At 41.7% G+C, this 21,506-nt stretch overlaps 1 protein-coding gene across 1 annotated transcript in view; it reads right to left on the reverse strand.

Moving 5' to 3' along the window:
* Positions 1 to 21,506, reverse strand: part of lpgat1 (lysophosphatidylglycerol acyltransferase 1) — a 73,559-nt gene that overhangs the window by 43,285 nt on the left and 8,768 nt on the right. The window contains exon 3 of the mRNA XM_020496243.2: positions 2,108 to 2,226. Within this exon, the coding sequence (XP_020351832.1) occupies positions 2,108 to 2,226 (119 nt within the window). The remainder of the gene's footprint in view (positions 1 to 2,107; positions 2,227 to 21,506) is intronic.

The following is a 21,506-nucleotide window of genomic DNA, read 5'->3' on the forward strand; positions in this document are numbered from 1 at the left end:
CCATAGCTGAGTGCCCTGTGCAGCTCCCCCGTGATCAGCCCACAGAGAGAAGCACAAGATTGAACTTCACTTAACTTTATAGAGCAGTGATGACCAACCCGGTCAATCTCCAAACATTTCTGTAAAAACCCAACGATAAAGACTTGTGTTCTTATTTGTTTTTTTATTTCAGCTCAGGCTGTTGGCAGTAGGTGCACCCAATCCAGCTGCCCTGCGTGCCAGGTAGGTGAACTGTTGCCAGTTTGAACCATTTCATCTGTCTGAAGGTCCAAACTCTGCCTTCCCGGCAGGTCCACAGAGCAAATCAAGTGCACTATAAGGCTTACCACTGGTCTGCAGTAATGTAGCAGGCATAAAAGATTGCTACAGCAAAGTTGATACTGTCAGTGCGACACGAGTATCGCGATCAGCTGGAAGGTGTCCCTTTTTGGTCATTGTCAGTGGAGGAAAGGGAGAGCAGAGGGAGGATGAAAGGCAGACCCTCAGTCTGCTGCCCTCTCCTTCCGCTGAGACTGACCATCAGATGCCAGGCACCATCAGTCCAGTTATATAAAAATAAAAAGCTAATTATTTCAAATGTATGCTCACTCAGCTGTGCCTCAAGTAACACAACAAAGGATCTATTACCAGTGTGATCATATAGCCTACCTCACTGTTTTAGAGTTCGCCCTGTTAACACCAACATTTCCCTTTTCTGTTGGACTTGTGATTGAATCAACACAATATTAGCCACTTTTAATGCAATGAACTATGCAAGAGATTTTGCTGCAGGCAGAACACATCGGAATAGGACTCTATTGCATTGACACGCACTACTCAGCCAATGCTCAGCTAACACAATCAGTGCTGGAGTAGGCCTACATGCAAATAGACCATTGCCATACATTGATCTGTGCCATTTACTTTCAACTGGACTGGAATTACAGCATGAGTAGATGAGCTTGTTTTGAGATCAAAGCGAGAGCTGCATGTATCCACGAATGCACATTTTGTTCATATGTTTTGCTAGTTAGTGAGTTTTTAGCCCACTTATAGATTATTTGTAGCCAGCAATAGTCATTGCTTCCTACAAGAGCACAAAACTTGTACATTCCTAGGCATCTTTGAAAAGCGAGTCAGACAAAGAGCTTTTTTTTGTCTTAAAGGGGCAGTGTTGTATTCTGAGACAAGCTTGAATATGCAAAGTAGTCAATAGGCAGAGGGTAGCATCATTTGTCTAATTCTCTGTAATAATATTATGGGAATAATAATGCATTTATTTTGTAAAGTGGTTTCTTGCATCAACATTTTCAGTCACCTCTTAGTCTGAAGGACAAGTGATTAAACAAGTTAATGTCAAGCCCTACATGTTTCTACCGAAAGTCTCCTGGAATGTACGCCTACATTGAACACCACACACAGGCTGCTACTGTAGGCTGAATGATACAACAGCTATTTCCATGTTAAAATGTTAAGGGATTTATTTTCTCCATTGTTTTTGATGGTAGGCCATTTTGGTAGGCCTACATATTGATCAAATAGCCACAGTAGCCCTCTATGGCCACTGTTAAAACAGAAAATTACAAGTGGGTACAGCCTCAGTTCACAGTAAACAAGCGCTGGAAGTTGCACCGAATTTTCAATGTCCAGTTTTGCGCTCAGTAGACCTGACATTTTTCAGTGCAGGATTTTAAAAAAAAGTTTAAAGGGAAAGTTGGTCCCCAGACACACAATCATCCAACCACATTCCAGACATCCAAGTCAAGTGCCCCTAAGTGGGTTGAAAGAGTTCAATTCAGTACCAGTCAATTCAAGACATTTTCTATAGAAAAATAGTCCTACTTCTAGATCTGTTAGTTTCATCCCTGAATTCACTTGAAGTGATTCGTAGTCTAGGACAGGGTTTCCCAAACTCAGTCCTGGGGCCCCGTTTAGATTTTGCCCTAGCACTACACAGCTGACTTAAATAACCAACTCATCATCAAGCTTTCATTATTTTAAATCAGCTGTGTAGTGCTTGGGCAAAAGCACCCCGTGGTTGTGGGAGGGGAGGGGCACGAGGACAGAGTTTGGGATACCCTGGTCTAGGAGGCTACATTTCAATGCCAACTATGGAGGTGTCCATTACCGTGCCCTTGTCCTGCAGGCACATCATGAGGGTGCACACGTCCCCTGTGGCTTGGTGGTTGACGATGACCATGGCTTCCTCTTCAGAAAGGGGCCTTACATCGTCGCCCCATTCCATCACTGGAGAAGACGCAACACAAATGAAGTTAGTGGACACATCACAGTGACTGCACTTCACATCACTTCAGAGGATTAGCTAGGCCTACATCCCATCAAACATCTAACAGCAAATCACAACTTGTAGACTTACATTTTTTATTTTACCCCCCTTTTTCTTCCCAATTTCGTGGTATCCAATTGTTAGTAATTACTCTCATCGCTACAACTCCCGTACGGGCTCGGGAGAGACAAAGGTCGAAAGCCATGCGTCCTCCGAAACACAACCCAACCAAGCCGCACTGCTTCTTAACACAGCGCGCATCCAACCCGGAAGCCAGCCACACCAATGTGTTGGAGGAAACACTGTGCACCTGGCGACCTTGGTTAGCGCCCACAGGAGTCGCTGGTGCACGATGAGACAAGGATATCCCTACCGGCCAAACGCTCCCGAACGACGCTAAGCCAATTGTGCATCGTCCCACGGACCTCTCGGTCGCGGCCGGCTGTGACAGAGCCTGGGAGCGAACCCAGAGTCTCTGGTGGCACAGCTAGCTCTGCGATGCAGTGCCCTAGACCACTGCGCCACCCGGGAGGCCCAGGCCTACATTTTAGTACAAAAGGATCAGAGTTGTCTTTTCCCAGCTTGAGAAGACCAGTTCAAATTAGACTGTGTGTCATCACATTATCCAAAAATAGCTTTTCCTTGTGAAAGGCCCAGTGTCAGAGTGATAAGCCCTGTTGCGCTGAAAGAACACAACCATAACACGACATTGGAAAGCAACTGAACACTAAAGAGGTACTCTTGACATTTAGCAAATTCTATACCAATCTTGGAAAGAATGTTTCGCCATTAAGTCAATGCCTAAAAACACCACACCACTTTGGTTTCAAAATGGACATGGGCCAGTCTTTAGCATTAATGCTCATTAAAGTAGAACTTTCTTGGACTCCATTCTACCCTGGCTGATTTACATTGGCACACTATTCAAGAGATAGCGTGCTTAATGGAGTCTAACATGGTGGGTGACAACAATAGGCCTTCCACATAATAAACAAACAAGCTTAATTTGTTATTTAACTCAATTGGACAAGGGTGAGTATTAATAACAGTAGAGCGACCCCTCTGGAGACCTGGGGGAGACTTTTAGGGCATCGCTAAAGAACTAAAGCCACAGTTGGACAAATCAATGAAAGATTGAGTGAATCCCCATGGTGTGGGAGGTTCTTGCTGACTGAGGGCCTGTGTAATGCTAATGCTAGCGAGCCCAGGGGTGCCTAGCTAGAATGTACTGTTCTGTGGGAAGGCTAGGTTGGTGGAGCGTGCAGAGTTACATTTTCAAGGGATTACTGGCCAAATGAGTCCCAAGAAGTGGACTAGAACAGAATATGGCTTAGCTATGGCATGCAAGACCAAAAAAACATTTAAAATTATAATAAACCACTCACTGGTAGCTGGGTTAGCATTTTAGAGCAAATGTGAATAGAAAACAAATATACACTTTTGATTGCCCACACAATGTGGAAATTTGCCTTCATGGAGTCATTGCCATCAAACAGTATAAAACACTGATGGCATAATAAACATGAAGTCTGTAAGAGTCATTGAGATCGTCCCTTTTAGTCTTCACGATGACAAGACAGAAAATGTTTGGCCAACGGTAAGATCTCTTTAGGCCGTTGCTAGGCGATATGATATCTGATCTATATGCAGCAGCCCTGAGGAAACCATTCATCGAGTGTTCCATTCTCTCATCATAATGATGAATACCCACTGAAAACATTATTAACGGTCAAGTTAGCACAGTCCTACGATTACATGCTTGAGTTACCCTGTTGAAAAAGGGCACAAGTGATCGTTCACTCCTGAAACGAATTGTAGGAAATGGTGTTTATCAAGTGTCAAATCAATAGATTCTTGGCAGATTTCCAATTGCAATATTAACATGAAGACAACAGCTAACGGGTATAAGATACACAGACATATGAAATCCAACCCTACTACTGTTTAAATAGCATTATGTACAGCCTAGGCTAACCATAACAGTATCACCAAAAAGACAAAGAAAGGATGAGAGTTGTGAGTCCTGTACATTTGGCAGCACACTCAACAAAGTGTACAGGACCTGGTCGCAGGCTGGTTTCATGGTAGGAATAATGACAAGCAAAATAGAAGCAACTCTTTGTCACCACCATCAAATTCTACTCAGAATATGGGCTGCTTGGTAGTCGTTACACAGAAAACTAAGCTAGCCCATCGATCACAATACATGCCAAATTCAGGCGAACATGCTTCGTCCATGCCTCATCCCATTCAGATACCATGTTGACTTTGATTGCAAAAACAATTACAGTAATCTTAAATGAACTGACTGACTGAGAAATGGGAATGATCTGACACATTGACAAGTTGAAAGTGTGGGAGTGCTTGGACGCCCATTCAAAGAAAACATGTTCGGCTTGCTACTTTGTCAAGCCTGGTGAATTTCAATGATACAAAGTGTTCGGCCGAGACAAAGGCCTCGTTCAACACGGCTTCTGTGGAGATGTTTCACTCCTCGTTGATTGTCTCAATCAAGAGGGTTTTGTTGGGGGGAATTAGCCCTTTGAGTGCCCATAACACAGCAAGGTCAGGACCCATTCCCTGAAGTGGGGCAAGTATGCATCAGAAAAGGAGCCTGATGGAAAGAGAAAGGCCCGATTAGAAGCCATTGTTATTCACCAGAGATTTCGGGCTCTCAAGTGGTAGTGATTCACAATGTCGAACAGTGCTCAATGACATTGCCAAGTTCTCCAAATGATGGAGCTAAGAGGGTGTCTCTCACATGACTTTAGGCCTATCTCCACAAAAAGAAACAGAAGGTAAAATTTAGGGAGCAACACATCTCAGATATCAAATGAAAAAACGTAAGTGTAAAAGTGTCACTGTGGCTTCTGTGCTGGTAGTTAGGCCTATTTACATGTCAGGCTACTGCTTGCCTTTCCGTTTGTCATTTTCATATTCAAATACACATACAACTGTTCCATTGTACATATAACTGAGCATGTGACATCACGGTGGGAAATTAACTTCTTGGTCCAACAGCCACTGTTACAGGTAGACAAAAATAATAATATACCAGCCACTTAAACATTATTACCCTAGAAATTACAAATAACAGATGAGCATGCTTTGTAATGTTTCTAAAACAAGAAATATATTACGAGTAAGAATAAGTAATGTGGTATATAACTCAATTCAATACAAATTGCATGACCGGAGTATTTTAAACAATGTATCGTGATGTAATTTAGATACAATAGATGTAAAGCAGATGAACAGTTCTACAAATGAACATCAAGAATCAGCAAAGCGCCTGCCCTGCCACAAAATGCTGATTGATACAGCTTAGGCTAGTTATAAATAAAGTTATATGCTGAAAGTTTTTACTGGAGTACATAAGTTGAAATGTAGGAGCACAATGAATATGTTAATGATCAGAAATAACTCAAAGTTAATGAATGAAAGACTTTTGGATTGTTCCACGCTAAATCAAGCACAATGTAGCCCCAAATATTTGAGTCATTAGTATAATTTTTTTTTTCTGCTGCCCCTTTAAGGTGTGGGCCGTTACCAGCTAACGGGGCACTCCATGTCTGTCAGATACGACAATCTCCATGTCTCTTCAATAGCAGCAGACAATTGCAGAAAACTTAAACTAATATTTAAAAACAGTGTGTGAACAAAACAATGTAACTGGCCAAGAAACACAGGGACTAAGTCACACTTTAGTAGCATTTCGGGTTAAACAGACCCAACTTCTAAATGTGTTTTGGATAAAAAATGTTTTTTTAAATATAACAATCACAAATGCTCTGTGACCACCCGCCAATGTCGCTGGTGAGATAGACATTTTGTCCAATGCCAAAAATCTACCGGCATTTGGCGGGTGTTAATTACCCATCCTGTGTGACATCTTCAACATCTTTTGTCAATATCAAAATCAGCCCGATATCAGCTCAATAGCAGTCATGTTTATCTAGTCTACTTATCATGCAAACAAAAAAAATGTCAATGAGTATAGGAGGGGAAAGCAACTTATTTGCCTGCCTCGATTCATTCCCACCTCAGGAAAGACATCCTAATCCCCATTAGAATAGAAATCGAGAGCAAGCAGTATGACACAATGACAGAGTCCCTTCACTCTCGGGGGCCCCAAGTCCCCCAGAAGGGTTGATGAAGGTCACGTAGCCATGCCTCCATCATTGAGCAGCAGGTAGCCTAGTGGTTAGAGCTGACAATGTAAAAAATATGTCCTTCTGCCCCTGAACAAGGAAGTTAACCCACTGTTCCTATGCAGTCATTGAAAATAAGAATTTGTTCTTAACCGACTTGCCTAGTTAAATAAAAGGTAAATAAAAATAAAGTGCTGATGCCCTCCATTGTGTGGAGTAAGAGGAATAGGTGATATTTGAGAGACAGATCTACAACATGGCTGTCATGGATCATTCATTAGGGAAATTGTCTGAGAAACAGCCCGGCAGCATGATAGTTGAGTAAAAAGGAACATTTTTATTCCGTTAACGGGGGGGGTCACTGTCCCCATCACCCCCCCCCCCCCCCTTTCCTCTAGCTCTCTCAGGGAGAGTGGTGATTTTGCAAGACACTCAACCCTCCTCTCCAGTATATTAACATGTGCGCATGCTCATCTTCTCTCAGCGAGGCTACAAAAGGCAGAAGAGGCATCATTATACAATTTCCTGTGACTCACTTCCTGTGTCAGGGTATTTAGAAGTATGCTGTCAGTATCACTTAAAAATAGAAATAGCCCATGACGGAAAAAAATATTGGAAAATCAAATGACTGCTTTGACTTCAATACAAATGCTCTTTCGCTCACGCATTAAAAATAAATTAATGTAATGGCTTGATGCCTTTACCCCTAAGGTGATCATTTTTCAATCGTTTGTATGAATTAACATGGGGGCTATCAGACATTATTTGTGCAAAGTAGAGCGGGTCAATGTTCAATGTTACAGGACAGGACAATGCAGCCAATTCTTGGGATGAATAAATAGGACTAGAGACCAAAATCAGGTCAGGATCACCACGGCCTGCTACAGATTAAATACGGCCAATTGTCACCAGCCCAGGAATACCAAGGCAATTAATGTAAAATCCACATTTCTAATGGTTTCAATTTCAACCTAATACAGGCTACTCGAGCTTGCTTGTTCACAACATCACAATTCATCTATTGGGATAAAATATTGTCTAACAGATTTGTCAAATGAATATACAGAAATAAAAAGCAGCATGGCCAAATTACGTTGAACGGGAAGACTTTCACAATACTACGGAACAACAACGTGACCAAATAGGTCAACATTTCTAATCATATTCCTTCCACAACCATACGACTGACTCACTTGTAATTTAATTATTATATCAAAATAGTTGTACCTGCTTTTTTTTTTTTTTTGCTATAATCACTGATCTGGCATTCAGGTCTGTTTTTATAAAAAATTTCTTTTTTTTACAAACATGACCAGAACCTACTCATTCATGGGTTTTCCTACATAATAATAGTGAAGACATCAACACTTTGAAATAACATATGGAATCATGTAGTTACCAAAATGTTAAATCAAAATATGTTATGAGATTCTTCAAAGTAGCCACCCTTTGCCTTGATGACAGCTTTGCACACTCTTGACATTCTCTCAACCAGCTTCATGAGGAATGCTTCTAAGTAGATGCAGCGGTCTAAGGCACTGCATCTCAGTGCTAGAGGCATCACTACAGACACCCTGGTATGAATCCAGGCTGTATCACAACCGGACGTGATTGGGAGTCCCATAGGTGAGCGCAAAATTGGCCCAGCGCCGTCTGGATTTGGCCGGTGTAGGCCGTCATTGTAAATAAGAATTTATTCTTAACTGACTTGCCTAGTTAAACTCAACCCAAACCATCTCAATTCAGTTGAGGTCGGGTGATTGTGGAGGCCAGGTCATCTGATGCAGCACTCCATCACTCTCCTTCTTGGTCAAATAGCCCTTACACAGCCTTGAGGTGTGATGGGTCATTGTCCTGTTTAAAAACAAAATGATAGTCCCACTAAGTGCAAGCCAGATGGGATGGCGTATCGCAGCAGAATACTGTGAGACCATGCTGGTTATGTGTGCCTTGAATTCTAAATAAATCACTGAGTGTCACCAGCAAAGCACAGCCACACCATCACACCACCTCCTCCATGTTTCACGGTGGGAACCACAAGAGGAGATCTGTTCACCAACTTTGCGTCTCACAAAGACACGGCGGTTGGAAGCTAAAATCAAATTTAGACTCAGACTAAAATGACAGATTTCCACCGGTCTAATGTCCATTGCTTGTGTTTCTAGGCCCAAGCAGGTCTCTTCTTGTTGGTGTCCTTTAGTAGTGGTTTCTTCGCAGCAATTTGACCACGAAGGCCTGATTCAAACAGTCTCCTCTGAAGAGTTGATGTTGAGATGTGTCTGTTGCTTGAACTCTGTGAAGCATTTATTTGGGCGGAAATATTAGGTACAGTAATTAACTTATCCTCTGCAGCGGAGGTAACTCTGGGTCTTCCTTTCCTGTGGCGGTTCTCATTAGAGATAGTTTCATCATAGCTCTTAATTTTTGCAACTACACTTGAATAAACTTTCAAAATTTCAGGTCTTAAATGGACTGTCGTTTCTCTTTGCTTATTTGATCTGTTCTTGCCATAGCAAGGACTTGGGTCTTTTAGCAAATTTTTTACCTTTATTTTACTAGGCAAGTCAGTTAAGAACAAATTCTTATTTTCAATGACGGCCTAGGAACAGTGGGTTAACTGCCTGTTCAGGGGCAGAACGACAGATTTGTACCTTGTCAGCTCGGGGATTCGAACTTGCAACCTTTCGGTTGCTAGTCCAACGCTCTAACGACTAGGCTACCCTGCCGCCCCTAGGGCCATCTTCTGTATGCCACCCCTTTATTGTCACAACACAACTGATTGGCTCAAACAAGGAAAGAAATTCCACAAATGTACTTTTAAGAAGGCACACCTGTCAATTGAAATGCATTCCAGGTGACGACCTCATGAAGCTGGTTGAGAGAATGTGCAAAGCTGTAATAAAGACAAAGGTTGGCTACTTTTAAACAAATCAAAATATATTTAATATTTGAGATTCTTCACTTCTTCGGTTACTAAATGATTGCATGTGTCATTTCATAGTTTTGATGTCTTCACTATTATTCTACAATGCAGAAAATAGTAACAAATAAGGAAAAACCCTTGAATGAGTAGGTGTGTCAACTTTTGACTGGTTCTCTCTCTGTGTGTGCCCACACAGAGAGAGAACCAACACTATAATATAAATAAATAAATAAATAAAAATATAGTAAATCACCAATCAGTTTGAAAAAAATCCAGATGAGTTTAAGGCCATGTCACCGGGCCCTTACCTGGGCACCTGTCTCGGTCTACTACGGCAGGGGCTCCCAAACTTTCTCACCCAGGCCCCCCTTCTAGCATTGGGGAACATCCCGTGCCATGTTGATTTCCGCACATTTGTATGAATTAACATGGGGGCTATCAGACGGAATTTGTGCAAAGTAGAGCGGGTCAATGTTCATAGTTACAGGACAGGACAATGCAGCCAATTCTTGGGTTGAATAAATAGGACTAGAGACCAAAATCAGGTCAGGATCACCACGTCCTGCTACAGATTAAATACGGCCAATTGTCACCAGCCCAGGAATGCCCATGCAGAGTTCATGTAAAATCCATGTTTCTAAACAAATGGGTTTTAATTTCAGCCTAATACAGGCTACTAGAGCTTGCTTGTTCACAACATTACAATTCATCTATTGGGACAAAAATAATGGCTGACAACAGGTCAGATTTGTCAAATGAATATGCAAAAATAAAAAGCGGCATGGCCACACTACATTCAATGGGGAAACTTCCACGATACTACGGAACAACCAATGTGACCAAAGAACAGAAAGTCAACATTTCTGATCATGAGTCAGTCTCAAGGCACATAGTATATGATCTTCCAGCATTCTATGCTAGCGGAATAATAAAAAAATAAAAAAGAACTAAGATCGCTGCCACCGTTCTGATAATACTAATATTTTTCCACTGGACCAGCCAGTCATTGGCTGTGCTGTCAGTGGCAACATAATCCCCTCCTGCCGGCCTACCGGGGTACCAGCCTCGGCCTACTGGGGCAGGGGTTCCCTAACTTTCTCACCCAGGTCATCCTTCCAGCAATGGGAAACATCCCGCGCCATGTGTATTTCTATGGGCACAAGAACTGTGCATTCTACTATCACAACTTTCAAGAATAAGTTGAAAGCCCCCCCCCCCAGGAATCTCGCAGGAATCTCCTTGCGAATGATTTTGCCGAAAATTGCATCTCCGCCGGCCTGGGCAGCTTAAGCTTTTGCCAGGGAGTGCCTAGTGGGGTGGTGTGACAGGGAGTGCCTAGTGGGGTGGTGTGACAGGGAGTGCCTAGTGGGGTGGTGTGACAGGGAGTGCCTAGTGGGGTGGTGTGACAGGGAGTGCCTAGTGGGGTGGTGTGACAGGGAGTGCCTAGTGGGGTGGGGTGACAGGGAGTGCTTAGTGGGGTGGGGTGACAGGGTACAGAGGAAGTCATATGACAGGTCGTATTTCCACCCTGCTTTTTTTTTTAAGGTAAAAAGATACATGTCATTTTAAACAAGGTTACTTTTAATAGCGACTAGCATCTGTCATATAATCTGAGCCTAGAGAAAAGTTGACTTCATGCCTGGAGGGAAGGCAAAGTCATTCCGCTACCAAAGAGTGGTAAAGTGGCCTTTACTGGTTCTAACAGCAGGCCCATCAGCTTGGGTTAGGGTTAGCAAACTGTTGGAAAAAATTGTGTTATACCAAATACAATACTATTTATACATAAACAAACTTAGACTTTTAGCATGCTTATAGAGAAGGATACTTAACATGTACTGCAGTGACACAAATGACTGATGATTGGTTAAAATAAATTTAGAATAATAAGATTGTGGCAGCTGTACTGTTAGATTTCAGTGCGAAAACGTGTTAAGGCTTTTCAACTTCTGCCATATTGTGGCTTCCGAGCTATCCAATAGAACTCAAAGGGGTTTCTTGTCAAACATGTTATGTGGCGTACTGCAGAGCAGCTCTCTCGGCCCTCTTCTCTTTTCTATTTTTACTATTGACCTGCCATTGGCATTAAACAAAGCATGTGTCCCAATGTATGGTGATGATTCAACCATATGTGCATCAGCAACAGAGCTAATGAAGTCACTGAACCCTTTAAAGAATGCAGTCTGTTTTGGAATGGGTGGCCAGTAATAAAACAGGTCCAGATCATCTAAAACTGGTAATGAATGTTGTGGCTGTTAAACAAGGTGAGACTAAACTACTTGGTGTTACCTTAGATTGTAAACCGTCATGGTCAAAACATATAAATTCAAATGGTTGTAAAGAAGGGGAGAGGTCTGTCCGTAATAAAGAGATGCACACTCCAAAAAGCAAGTACTGCATGCTCTAATTTAGTCTCATCTTGATTATTGCCCAGTTGTGTGGTCGAGTGCTGCAAGGACAGACCTAGTTAAGTTGCAGCTGGACCAGGAAAGATCGGCACGTCTTGCTCTTTTTTTATAATCAAAGGGCTAATATAAATACGATGAATGCCATTCTCTCGGCTATGAATAGAGACCGACTGCATCACTTATTTTTTAGAAAAGTGTAGCAAATTACACAAAGCTCTGACACACACTTACCGCACCAGACATGCCACCAGGGGTCTTTTCACAGTTCCCAAACAACAAATTCAAGAAACCGTACAGTATTATATAGAGCCCTTATTGCATGGAACTCCCATTTCATATTGCTCAAATGAACAGCAAACCTGGTTTAAAAAAACATCTCCCCTATTTGCCCTACATAGTTTGTGTGTATGTATTGATATGTAGGCTACGTGTAACATTTTTAAATTGATGTAGTTCTGTCCCTGAGCGGTTGTCTATTAATGTTCTGTATTATGTGTTTCATGTTGTGTGGACCCGAGGAAGATCTTAATATAGAGCATTTCTCCTTCGCCAAGATAATCCATCCACCTAACAACTGTGACATATAAAGAAGCTGATTAAACAGCATGATCATTACACAGGTGCACATTGTGCTGGGGACAACAAAAGGCCACTAAAATTTGCAGTTTTGTCACAACACCATGCCACAAATGTCTCAAGTTGAGGGAGCGTGCAATTGGCATGCAAAATGCAGGAACGTCAACCAGAGCGGTTGCCAGAGAATCTAATGTTAGTTTCTCTACCATCAGCCGCCTCCGTCATTTTAGAGAATTTGGCAGTATGTCCACCGGTTTCACAAACGCAGACCACGTGAATGGCATCGTGTGGTCGAGCGGTCTGCTGATGTCAACGTTGTGAACAGAGTGCCCCATGGTGGTGGGGTTATGGTATGGGCAGGCATAAGCTATGGACAACAAACAATTGGATTGTATCTATGGCAGTTTGGATGCAGAGACACCGTGACGAGATCCTGAGGGCCACTGCTGCAAGCAACTCATGTTTCAACATAATGCATGTCGCATGGATCTGTCCACAATTTCTGGAAGATGAAATAAAATCTGTTCGTCAGTGGCCTGCATACTCAGACATGTTACCCATTGAGTATGTTTGGGATTCTCTGGATCAAAGTGCACAACAGAGTATTCCAGGTCCAGACAATATTCAGCAACTTCGCACAGCCATTTAAGAGTTGGAACACTCCACAGGCCTCAATCAACAGCCTGATCAGCTCTATGCAAAGGAGATGACGTTCTGTTGCACGAGGGAAATAGTGGTCACAACAGATACGGACTGGTTTTCTGATCCACGACCTTAACTATGATAAGCAACAGATGCATATCTGTATTGCCAGTCATGGGAAATCCATAGATTAGGGCCTAATTTATATATTTAACATTGACTGATTTCCTTATATGAACTGTATGGCAGTAAAATGTTAGAAATGTTGCGTTTATATTTTAATTCAGTATAATTGTTTTGTTTACTCAGGTGCACTTGATCTGATATTAGGTTTTGGTTAAAGAACTGAACATAAAGAATCCAAAATATGCAAAAGTAGAGAAAATTAGAGAGGGGCAAATATGTTCACTGCACTGTATTTCAAGTTTAGCCAACTTGGATCTACAGTGCATTCAGAAAGTATTTAGTCACCTTGACTCTATCCACATTGTTACGTTACAGCCTTATTCTAAAATGGGTTAAAACATTTTCCCCCCTCATCAATATACATATGCATTATAAAAAAAAACATGTCATATTTATATAAGTATTCAGACAATTTACTCAGTACTTTGTTGAAGCATCTTTGGCAGTGATTACAGCCCCAAGTCTTCTTGGTTATGACGCTACAATCTTGGCACACCTGTATTTGGGGAGTTCATCCCATTATTTTCTGAAAATCCTCTCAAACTCTGTCAGATTGCAGTGACGCTCCCCATACACAGCTATTTTCAGGTCTCTGGAGATGTTTGATAGGTTCAAGTCCGGCCTCTGGCTGGGCCACTCAAGGACATGCAGAGACTTAGTTGTGTACTTTGGGTCACTGTCCTGTTGGAAGGTGAACCTTCGCCACAGTCAGATAACTTGCTCCAGAGTGCTCAGGACTTCATCAAGGATCTCTGTACTCTGTTCATCTTTCTATCCTCTATCCTGACTAGTATCTCAGTCCCTGCCACTGAAAAACATCCCCACAGCATGATGCTGCAACTGTTTGGCATTCAGGCCAAATAGTTCAATCTTGGTTACATCAGACCAGAGGATCTTGTTTCTCATGGTCAGAGCCTTTATGTGCCTTTTGGGAAACTCCAAGCAGGCTGTCATGTGCCTTTTACTGAGGAGTGGCTTCTGTCTGGCCACTCTGCCATAAAGGCCTGATTGGTGGAGTGCTCCAGAGATGGTGGTGCTTCTGGAAGGTTCTCCCATCTCCACAGAGGAACTCTACAGCTATGTCAGAGTCACCACCAGGTTCTTGGTCACCCCCCTGACCAAGGCTCTTCTCCCCCGATTGCTCAGTTTGGCCAGCTCTCGGTGGGTCCAAATTTCTTCCATTTTAGAATGGAGGCCACTGTGTTCTTGGGGATCTTCAATGCTGCATACATTTTAAACACACCCGTCTGTCCATCTCCAACTGTTTGAACTGCATGCTAGCCTGTCCATTAATGAAAATATCAAGTTGAAACCTCTTTTCAGAAAATAAGTGATCTCATCTTTGACAGAGAAAACCTGCCCTAGAGCTATCATACATAGCTACTGGATCTCCACCCAGTCAGTGCTGAGCAAATAAACCCTCTTGCCTCATCTCTCCCATTAATGGAGTTTCTGTTTTTAACAGGGTTAGCTGATTGAGTGAGGGAGGAGAAGAGCATAAACTGTGGTTTTGGAGTTTATTTGGTTTCCTAGGAACGCCGAGACTCCCATGAAGATAAAAACAAACCCTCCTCCACAGTGAGTCAGGAAGTCTTTACTCCCAAAATGCAACTCCCAATCTGCTCCAAACTCTTGCAGATCCAATGCTTGAAACCAACCCATTTAGACTTTTATTGGAGAAAATGGAATATCAGCTTTCACTGAGAATTCCGATGACAGCCTCATAATTAAGTCCAACATTTAAGCAAAGACCTAGATACAATGTCATTGTAATGAATCATTTTATGTGGCATAATTCATCTTTAACTGTTGGGCTTTAAAAGATGACACAATCTGAAAGATTCCCTGCTTTTCAAATGGTTTCTGAAGCTAGGTTTCCAGCCAATTGGCAGATTTACCATTAAAATATTCTATAACCCGCATAAAGAAAATATGCACATTTTCCCACCAGTGTTGTTTCCACAGATAAAAAAAATCACTGCTTGATGACAACGCACAGTGCACTCTTTCATTTTAAGTTTTCAAGTACCACTCTTGGCATTCCCTCAACAAGCTTTTTGAAAAATGCTCCAACAATCTTGGAGTTCCCACATATGCTGAGCACTTGTTGGCTGCTTTTCCATCAATCTGCGGTACAACTTAGCACAACCAATATCAATTGGGTTGAGGTCAGGTGATTGTGGAGGCCAGGTCATCTGATGCAGCACTCCATCAGTCTCCTTATTGGTCAAATAGCCCTTACACAGCCTGGAGGTATGTTTGGGGTCACTATCCTGTTGAAAAACAAATGACAGTGGGACTAAGTGCAAACCAGGTGGGATGGCATATCGCTGCAGAATGCTGTGGTAGCCATGCTGGTTATGTCTTGAAATCTAAATAAATCACAGACAGTGTCACCAGCAAAGCACCGCACACGCATCACACCTCCTCCATGCTTCACGGTGCGAACCACACATGCAGAGATCATCTGTTCACCTACTCTGCGTCTCACAAAGACACAGTGGTTGGAACCAAAAATCACAAATTTGGACTCGTCAGACCAAACGACAGATTTCCACCAGTCTAATGTCCATTGCTCGTGTTTCTTGGCCCAAGCAAGTCCATTGTTTTTATTGGTGTCGTTTAGTAGTGGTTTCTTTGCAGCAATTTGACCATGAAGGCCTGATTCACACAGTCTCCCCTGAACAGTTGATGTTGAGATGTGTCTGTTACTTTAACTCTGTGAAGCATTTATTTGGCCTACAATCTGAGGTGCAGTTAACTCTAATGAACTTATCCTCTGCAGCAGAGTGGCGGTCCTCATGAGAGCCAGTTTCATCATAGAGCTTGATGGTTTTTGCGACTGCACTTTCAAAGTGCTTGACATTTTCCGGATTGACTGACCTTCATGTCTTAAAGTAATAGTCTGTCATTTCTCTTAGCCCTATTTTGTAAAAGACCCAAGTCCTTACTATGGCAGGAACAGATCAAATAAGCCATCTTCTGTATGCCACCCCTTTGTCGCAACACAACTGATTGGCGCAAACGCATTAAGGAAATAAATTCCACAAATGTACTTCAGGCACACCTGTTAATTGAAATGCATTACAGGTGGCTACCTCATGAAGCTGGTTGAGAGAATGCCAAGTGTGCGCAAAGGTGTAATCAAGACAAAAGGGTGGCTACTTTGAAGAATCTCAAATATAATTATATATTTTTTGGTTACTACATGATTCCATGTGTTATTTCATAGTTTTGATGTCTTCACTACTATTCTACAATGTAGAAAATAGTGAAAATATAAAAAGCTTGGAATGAGTAGGTGTCTGAACTTTTGACTGGTACTGTAACGTACATAAGTATTCAGAACCTTTGCTATGAGACTAGAAATTGAGCTCAGGTGCATCCTGTTTCTACGATCATCCTTGAGATGTATCTACAACTTGGAGTCCATGTGTAGTAAATTCAATTGATCAGACATGATTTGAAAAATACACCTGTCTATATAAGTTCCCACAGTTGACAGTAGATGTCAGAGCAAAAACCAAGCCATAAGGACAAAGGAATTGTCCCATAGAGCTTCGAGACAGGATTGTGTGGAGGCACAGATCTGGGGAAGGGTACCAAAACATTTCCGCAGAAATGAAGTCAGAGAACACAGTGGCCTCTATCAATCTTAAATGGAAGAAGTTTGGAACCACCAAGACTCTTCCTAGAACTGGCTGCCCGGCCAAACTGAGCAATCGGGGGAGAAGGGCCTTGGTCAGGGAGGAAAACCAAGAACCTAATGGTCACTAACAGAGCTCCAGAGTTCCTCTGTGTAGATGAACCTTCCAGAAGTACAACCATCTCTGCAGCACTCCACCAATCAGGCCTTTATGGTAGAGTGGCCAGACGGATGCCACTCCTCTGTAAAAAAGGCACACGACAGCCCACTTGGAGTTTGCCAAAAGGCACCTAAAGGACTCTCCGACCATGGGAAACTAGATTCCCTGTTCTGATGAAACCAAGATTGAACTCTTTGGCCTGAAGGCCAAGCGTCACGTCTGGAGGAAACCTGGCACCATCTCTACAGTGAAGCATGGTGGTGGCAGCATCATGCTGTGGGGATGTTCTTCAGCGGTAGGGACTGGGAGACTAGTAAGGATCGAGAGAAAGATGAACAGAGAAAAGTACAGAGGTCCTTGATGGAAACCTGCTCCAGAGCGCTCAGGACCTCAGACTGGGGTGAAGGTTCACCTTCCAACAGGACAACGACCCAAAGCACACAGCAAAGACAATGCAGGAGTGGCTTCGGGAGAAGTCTCTAAATGTCCTCGAGTAGCCCAGCCAGAGCCCAGACTTGAACCCGATCAAACATATCTGGAGAGACCAGAAAATAGCTGTGCAGCATTGCTCCCCATCCAACCTGACAGAGCTTCAGAGGATCTGCAGAGAAGAAAATGGGAGAAATGCAACAAAACCAGGTGTGCCAAGCTTGTAGCGCCATACCCAATAAGACTTGAAGCTGTAGTCATCGCAGCCAACGGCGCTTCAACAAAGTACTGAGTAAAGGGTCTGAATACTTGTGTAAATGTGATAACATTTTTTTATATAAATCTATCTCTATCTCTATCTATCTATCTATATCTATATCTATATATATATATATATATATATATAAAAATATATATATATATAAAAATCTAAAGAACTGTTTTTGCTTTGTCATTATGGGGGATTGTGTGTAGATTGATGAGGAAAACAAACAATTGATTCAATTTTAGAATAAGGGTGTAACGTAACAATTTGGTGGGTGTTTATATTTATCCTGTCTCACACGTACAAGTGTGTATTATACGCATGTGAAACAAATCATTTTTTATTTTGCATATCCCAACTCCCCCAACGAAACACCCTCGAACGGTGGGACCATGACCAGGGTCAGCCATGATCAGTCGCTAGCCTGGAGCAATTAGGGTTAAATGACTTGCTCAAGGACATATACATATATATATATATATACACATATATACATATATATACACATATATATACATATACATATATATACATACATATACATATAAATGTTGACTGTTAGAATATCCAAACCGACAATGTATAATATATATATATATATATAGATAGATATATATTATACATTGTCGGTTTGGATATTCTAACAGTCAACATTTTGGTTACTGGCTCAACGCTATAACTGCTAGGCAACCTGCCACATTTCCGCAGCCCTCAGTGGCAGTGCTGTTGGGCTGAAATACAAACTCAGTATTGTGGTTTTCAGTGTCAGCATTGAAGCTTTCTCAACAGTCTAAGAATGCCGACCAGAATGGAGAGAATAGGGAGGAGGATGACAAGTTGGATGGCTGATGGGAATACCACCCGTGTGATATATACAGTGCCGTCAGGAAGTATTTATACAGACTTATTTCACAACCAGAATTTAAAATGTATTGAATTGTTTTCTCCCCCCCACCCAGCTACACACAATACCCCATAATGACAACGTTATTGTGGAACATTTGCCTATTATTATTTTTTTTATTCTTCAAGCTCTGTCAAATTGATTGTTGATCATTGCTAGACAACCATTTTCAGGTCTGGCCATGGATTCAAGTAGATTTAAGTCCAAACTGTAGCTCGGCCACTCAGGAACATTCCGACTTCTTGGTAAGGAACTCCAGTGTAGATTTGGCATTTTGTTTTAAGTTATAGTCCTTCTTTAAGGTGAATTCATCTCCCAGTGTCTGGGATTTTGCCTGTGCTTAGCTCAAATCGGTTTCATTTTTATCATTTAAAACTCCCTGGTCCTTAACGATTACAAGCATACCCATAACATGATGCAGCCACCACTATACTTGAAAATATGGAGAGTGGTCCTCAGTAATGAGTTGTATCGATTTGCCACAAACATAACACTTCATAATCTGGACAAAAAGTTCAATTACTTACGTTTTTGGCAGTATTACTTTAGTGAGTAATACTGTATCTTTGCAGTGACTGGATGTATTGAGCCACCATCCAAAGTATAATTAATTACTTCACCATGCTCAAAGGGATATTCAATGTCTGCTTTTTATTTTTACCTCTAGGTGCCCTTCTTTGCAAAGCATTGGAAGAACTCCCTGGTCTTTGTGGTTGAACCTGTGTTTGAAATTCACTGCTCGATTGAGGGACCTTACAGATAAAGTTGTGTGTGGGGAAAAACACCTTGAGGATTGATTATAAAAAGCGTTTGCCATGTTTGGAATATTTTTCGGCGTTGTCGTGACTGTAGTTTCCGGTGGATTTCTCAATCAAACGTGAAGTACAAACGGAGGTATTTCGGCTATAATAATAATAATCTTTATGGGACAAAATGAACATTTGCTGTCTAGCTGGGAGTCTCGTGAGTGAAAACATCCAAAGCTCATCAAAGGTAAACGATTTCATTTGATTGCTTTTCTGATTTGTGACCAAGTTGCCTGCTGCTAGCTAGGAATAATGCTATGCTAGGCTATCGATAAACTTACACAAATGCTTGTCTTGCTTTGGCTGTAAAGCATAATTTCAAAATCTGAGATGACAGGGTAATTAACAAAAGGCTAAGCTGTGTTTCAATCTATTTCACTTGTGATTTCATGAATATGAATATTTTCGAGTAATATTTTTTGTCCGTTGAGTTATGCTAATTAGTGTCAGTTGATGACAATTCTCCCAGATCCGGGAGAGGGAGTTCCAAGTTAACTCAAGACATTTCATTGGTTATTTTTAAATTAGTAAAAATAAATTCCACTGACATTACAGTGACGAACTCAATTTAATCCATTTTAAATTTCAGCCTGTAAGACAATTTTTAAAAAGTCAAGGGGTGTGAATACTTTGAAGGCACTGTAGGCTATTGAACATTTCTTGTGGTTGGGAGAGTGGTAAAAATATACAGGTCCAGATCTTAGAAACACTGCACCACAACGTATAATTTCAAAATTATATATAAAATTGCTACCGCCCTCACTTGTCCCCCAAACACAGTACTTTCCCGAAATTCTCCTTTAACCAGGCGTAGATAAGTGACAGTAATTATGTTGACAAGGACTTGAGTGGCTGCAGCAATGAGTCACGCAAGATACTACGACTCATGGCAGCTTTAGCAGTCATTTACCTGTTCCTTAAAGTAACAGACCTGTAAGTAACTACTGACCTTGTGTAAACATTTGTCATATGTGGAGGATGGGGCATGAAGAAGTCAGGAAAACCCCCGTTGTGCATAGGCAGTCCGGTCACAGACTCCAACAAGGACAAGGTACTATCCCAGCAGTTCAGCAAGCTCTTAGCTTACCTGCCTTGGTACAGGGGTAACCTCATCTGCAATATGCTCATCAAGGTCCCATTACACAAGTTGCAAAAACAAGCCCAGGTGTTCTAGAAGCAGACGCCTATGTATTATTTATCAGCAGGCCATGTTCATTACTTTGTAAAGATTTCGCTCTCGATTTTGCTCTCAGAGAGCAACGTGGCTCCCAGACACCCAATTGAAAGGAGGGAACGAGTAGAGGTCGACCGATTATGATTTCAACATGATACGATTATTGGAGGACAAAAAAAGCCAATACCGATTAAATCGGCAGATTTTTTAAATGTATTTGTAATAATGACAATTACAGCAATACTGAACGAACACTTATTTTAACTTCATATAATACATCAATAAAAATCAATTTAGCCTCAAATAAATGAAACATGTTCAATTTGTTTTAAATAATTGAAAAACAAAGTGTTGGAGAAGAAAGTAAAAGTAAAATATGTACCATGTAAGAAAGCTAACTTTTAAGTTCCTTGCTCAGAACATGAGAACATATGAAAGCTGGTGGTTCCTTTTAACACGAGTCTTCAATATTCCCAGGTAAGAAGTTTTAGGTTGTAGTTATTATCGGAATATTTCTCTATACCATTTGTATTTCATTAACCTTTGACTATTGGATGTTCTTATAGGCACTTTAGTATTGCCAGTGTAACAGTATAGCTTCCGTACCTCTCCTCGCCCCTACCTGGGCTCGAACCAGGAACACAACGACAACAGCCACCCTCGAAGCAGCGTTACCCATGCAGAGCAAGGGGAATAACTACTCCAAGTCTCAGAGCGAGTGACGTTTGAAACGCTATTAGAGCGCACCCCTCTAACTAGCTAGCCATTTCACATCGGTTACACCAGCCTAATCTCGGGGGTTGATAGGCTTGAAGTCATAAACAGCAGAGCTGCTGGCAAAACGCACAAAAGTGCTGTTTGAATGAATGCTTATGAGCCTGCGGGTGCCTACCATCGCTCAGTCAGACTGCTCTATCAAATCATAGACTTAATTATAACATAACACACAGAAATGCGAGCCTTAGGTCATTAA

The sequence above is a fragment of the Oncorhynchus kisutch genome, linkage group LG12, assembly GCF_002021735.2.
Source record: "Oncorhynchus kisutch isolate 150728-3 linkage group LG12, Okis_V2, whole genome shotgun sequence".
Lineage (NCBI taxonomy): Eukaryota > Metazoa > Chordata > Actinopteri > Salmoniformes > Salmonidae > Oncorhynchus > Oncorhynchus kisutch.